Raw genomic sequence first — 4,779 nt, 5'->3', positions numbered from 1 at the left:
GAAGGGTAGAAGACAGGATAAATTTTTGAAACCCAAGCATGTAATCACCTTATCCAGAGGGTTTAGAATTGAGAATGTCACTGTTAGTTTTCTTACTAAAGAGAAATATCCACTTTTCATACTTTTTCCTTCAATCCGATACCGTGATACACAGGACGCAAACGATAAATGTCACGATGTGCCATGCAGTGATCCATTTAATAAAGTGAGGAGAGAAACCTGTAGAGCCGCCAACATTTTGAAAAGAGCAGAATACGCTCATCTCCAGAACTTTTCTTTAATTATGTGACTGCGCTTAAATAAGATTTTGTTTTAAAAAGTCGGAAAAGTCATTTTCGGATCCGGAATCTTTTCCACCGCGACTCCTGTTTCCAGCCGGACACCTTACAACTACCGTCCTTTTGCGCGTCCGTACAGCTTGTTTCTTTTTACCGGTCTCTCGATGGTTTGATATCCCGGAATGCTTTGCGACAATTACTTCTTTTCCGGTTTTGGCTTGAACTTCGGCGGACGGGTAAGTTGAGTTGTACCTCCCGAAATCCTCGATCATCGGCCTCGAGGGAAATTGTAGTGTGGCAAACTCCCGCGGGGAGGAAAAAACAGTTGTCTTACGAAACGGTTTTTATTTTATTTGTTTTCCTCCTGCTGGGAGCGAGGAGAAATAGATGAGCTTGGGGAAGGATGGTTCATCTGGACACTCTCCCGGAATGGAGTAGGATGAAAGAAAAGAGGCATATGGGGCGGGGGGCGAGAGATTGAGTCCGGAGGATCAGCTGGTTTTAAAAAGGAATGAAATGAGGCTTTCTGGCGTTACTTAATAATGTCTTCGTGTCTCGGAAGGCGCTGCTGCTTGGCGGGCATTGGACCTTTTTTCTGGAACGGGGAATTTTAGCCCGTTGTGCGCCTACTACGCACAGGGTAGCGTATGGTCGGTTGTCGAATCGAGTAGATGAAGTTTTGCTCTTTTTTTTTTTAGTAGTTGGAGATTGTGACTTGTGATGTATTGTTGCCTTACCCGTCTAGTTGCTTGGATGGGCAGTGTCGAATTAGATACAATACAATATTCTTTAATGGCCAAGCGATTGGGCACGCAACGAATTTGCTCTCAGTATACCTAAAGACAACAAAATATAACATAATCACAAGATAACGATAGTGGAAGGTAATAGGAAAGATGAGAAGGATAATAGTACTACTACATCGGTATAAATATCCTTAGATATAAGATAGTTTATGTGGGAATTAGCTGTTCAGATTGATGGCATGTGATGGGGGGGCGACTCTTATTGTGTATAGTTGTTTAGGCATGCAATGTCCTGTAGTGACATCCGGAGGGGAGAAGTTGAAGCAGTTTATGTCTGGGATGTGAGGGGTCTACAGATATTTTTAAAGCCCTCTTTCTGGCTCCTGCATTATATAGGTCTTCAGTGGAAAGCAGGCTTGAGTCATGGGCCCTGTCCTGAATCAGCAAATGAACATCAGTTCGTGTAAAAAGTGTAAAATATTTGAAGAATTGTGCCCTTTTCTATGTTTAATGCTTCCTGTCTTTGCTTCTTTCAACAGGTTTAGCCATGGCCAAGTCCAAGAACCATACTACACACAATCAATGTAGGTTTTAATGGGAATTGAATGGAAATAGCTATAATCTTTCTATTTGCCCATGTTTGAAAGGACTAATATTGGCATAGTAGTTTAAATCAATATTCAGTATTTATGTGCTATATAGCTTACATTGTAATATAGAGTGAAGTATGTATAGTCTTGAGTGGGGTTTGTTTCATTGGAGATTACTAGAGAAGGCAAAAAGTATTACTCCATTTTTCCCCTTCTGCTTAATGGAAGTAAACATTTCTGCTCCAAAGCAGCCAATCCCAATTCTAATCATTGAGAAGACTAATCATGTAACTTTACAGGGCAAATTATGTGTCATCACATAAGCATTGAGCATAAACATTGAAATGTAATCCTTTCCTAGGTTCTTGATTATGGCCAGCCTTGTCATTCCCTGATTCCTGTGTAATCTTCATGTAGAATTATCCTTAAGTAAAATGCTATTTTCCATTAGTGTGAGGCAAACATTTCTATTTTTTAGCAAAAGTATGTTTGGAATAAAGTTGTGTGGAAACACAAATGGATAACAATTGCATGCTTGGTAAATTGGTTTGAAACATTAAAGTACATGCTGGGTTTAAGATTAATGGAAGGATATTCTGATTGGAGAAAAGTTACAAGAGCTAATGCTGAATTGTATATAGTCAACAAGATTGAAATCTTATTGGGATTAATGATAGATTTGTACTGCCTACATGTTATGAAATATTGGGCTTTCAATTAAATGTAAATAAAAAGATACCCTTAGAAGCAATTAAGTGATTTTCATGAGAGAAATTATGAATGTATTTGGGTAGTCCCACATATCAAAAGAGAAAATAAGCAGAGAATCATCTGTTTCATTTATCAGTTGTCTTCCCATTTTCACTGGCTTTGATTGCCCAGGAATGTGATTGCTACAGAGGAACAGCTTCTTATCTATGATATGACAGTGAATGTTGGTAACAAGTTTATCTGAAGCACAATCCAAAATCTGGGATGATCCTTATATTAGATTCTAAACTCTTAACCACTCTGTTACATTAGTTTGTAGAATTTTCAAACCTAGAAAATGCAACTTGAAATAGATATTTTACTATTTTTTTAAAGAAGCAGATAAAACTAATAGAGAAACATAAATGTATAATATTAATTTGTTATCTTAAATTTCTGATTATCTCTGAACAGCTCGCAAATGGCACAGAAACGGCATTAAGAAACCCAGATCACAAAGATATGAATCTCTGAAGGGGGTGAGTGCCTTCTTGTCAACTCATTTGCCTCTGCTGATATTGACAGCTGGCTCATTGTGTCTGTGTATAGGGGCCTGACAACAGTGAATGGTAGTGCATGGTCACACCATGACATAAAGCACTGCAGCAATCCCACTTCAGTATCACACATAAATATTATAAATCCCCAATCTGAAAGAAGCCTAATAACGATAACAAATACCTGTGAAATTTAGATTTTATTTTGTATGTGTCCATTATTGCATACAACTATCATTCTCCGAATGATCCTGTTTCCTTCATCTAAACACCATATCTAGGACACCTTGAATTGCTTATAGTTACAAGGATTTATTTTTTGAAAACATCCTTGGAATGGCAAGCTTCATATGAGTTGCCATGATTTGGAGGGGAAACAGAATATTCCAGAGTTCTCCAAGCTATTCTGTTCACAAATCAGTGAATTTTGTACATCTCTAGCATTGCTTGTGTGATCAGACAGTGGTCCATGATTATTTTATTTGTATCCCACCTTTATTTTTAAAAATAATTCAAGGCAGTTAACATATCCTTCGTACAAGGCCATTTGAAAAAACAAGAAAAGGCAGAAGAGTGGATAGGGGGCCAGTCTAAGTAGATTTATGAAGGACTGTCACATGACTCAGGGTGGCTTACAATTGGATAAAATATAACATTAAAACAATGCAATAATAAATACATTAAATTGTTTACTTCGCTGTCTTGAGTGCTAGTAGACTTCCAAATAATATGTGAATTAAAAAGCAAATTATATTTCTTGTGTTTTCTCAATCCTTGTCTCCCTTTCTAGGTGGATCCCAAATTTCTGAGGAATATGCGCTTTGCAAAGAAGCACAACAAGAAAGGACTGAAAAAAATGCGGGCTAATAATGCTAAAAATGCTAAATAACCAGCCTGACTTTCTATAGTGAACTACCTTGATTAGTAATTGGGTGTCAATTTTTCCATGTACCATCTTTCACCCAAAAGTATTTTATATTAATAAAAATGACTGTAATATGTATACGCAGTGTCAAATTTCCATCGTGTCTACAAGAGTTAACACTTTCTGAACATGTTTTTAGAACAATTTAATCTTAGTAACTATTCTTCTGTGTTATGTGTCTCACAATCATTTTTTTTATTAAAGTGCTCAAGAATGTGCATTCCAAACTGATTTTTCAAGGTATGGATTCAGTTTATACATTCAATTCAGTCCATATTTATTTAGCCTGCAGATCAGAAATATTATACGGTATTTTATCCAATGCCTCATTAAAATCAAGCTACATTATATCCCATCATTCTGAGAATCTATTATGGAAATAATTCAGTCAAAAAAATAGTCTCAAGATTTTCTGACAAATACGTGCTGATTTTTTTTATAATAACACTATTTTCAAGATGGTTGTAGCTCAATCTCTAGTTTGCTCTTGCATCTTCACAAGTATTAATGTCATATTCATAATCCAAACTGATGTCTTTAAACCTTGGTTCTCTTTTCCCCTTTTTGCCTCTCCTCTAGGATTTCTCAATTTGATAAGAATACCTTCAGCATCCTAAGGTACCATTCTCTGGCCGTGGATATTTTAAAGCATTGAAAATCTGGAGATATTTGCTGATTATATTATTCCAGAGTTAGAATCCCCGTATTTCAGCTGTTGTTTACTTATTTTCTAGAAGACTGAGCAAGGAAGGAGCCTTCTTTGTTATTCTTTTGACATCTTCACTGAATAGCTGGAAAATTGTTACTTCTTAAAGCAATTTAAGAAACCTATTTTTTTCTCAGTATTCTCAGCTAAACTCAGCTCATTCTGCACTTCAAATTTTCTAACAGTTTGGTATTATTCCTGAACAATGTTCCTCTTCACCTCTGTGTTTTCTTTTTAATTCAGAATTTCACTTAAGGCTTTGTGCAAAGAGCTAATTTCCTAAACGA

At 36.4% G+C, this 4,779-nt stretch overlaps 1 protein-coding gene across 1 annotated transcript; it reads left to right on the top strand.

The window, feature by feature from the left end:
• The first annotated feature begins 409 nt into the window (after positions 1-409).
• Positions 410-3,864, top strand: RPL29 (ribosomal protein L29). The gene is made up of 4 exons (XM_087954909.1): positions 410-514; positions 1,564-1,608; positions 2,779-2,843; positions 3,652-3,864. Exons 2-4 carry the CDS (start codon positions 1,572-1,574, stop codon positions 3,748-3,750), a joined length of 201 nt encoding a protein of 66 aa, XP_087811035.1. The 5' UTR covers positions 410-514; positions 1,564-1,571; the 3' UTR covers positions 3,751-3,864.
• Positions 3,865-4,779: the final 915 nt, after the last annotated feature.

Source organism: Notechis scutatus, chromosome 2 (assembly GCF_049901735.1).
Source record: "Notechis scutatus isolate UNSWTSFEM ecotype Mainland chromosome 2, rNotScu1.2, whole genome shotgun sequence".
In the NCBI taxonomy this organism is placed as follows: domain Eukaryota; kingdom Metazoa; phylum Chordata; class Lepidosauria; order Squamata; family Elapidae; genus Notechis; species Notechis scutatus.
Note: the sequence above shows the minus strand (reverse complement) of the source record. Positions and strands in the feature narration are given on the sequence as shown.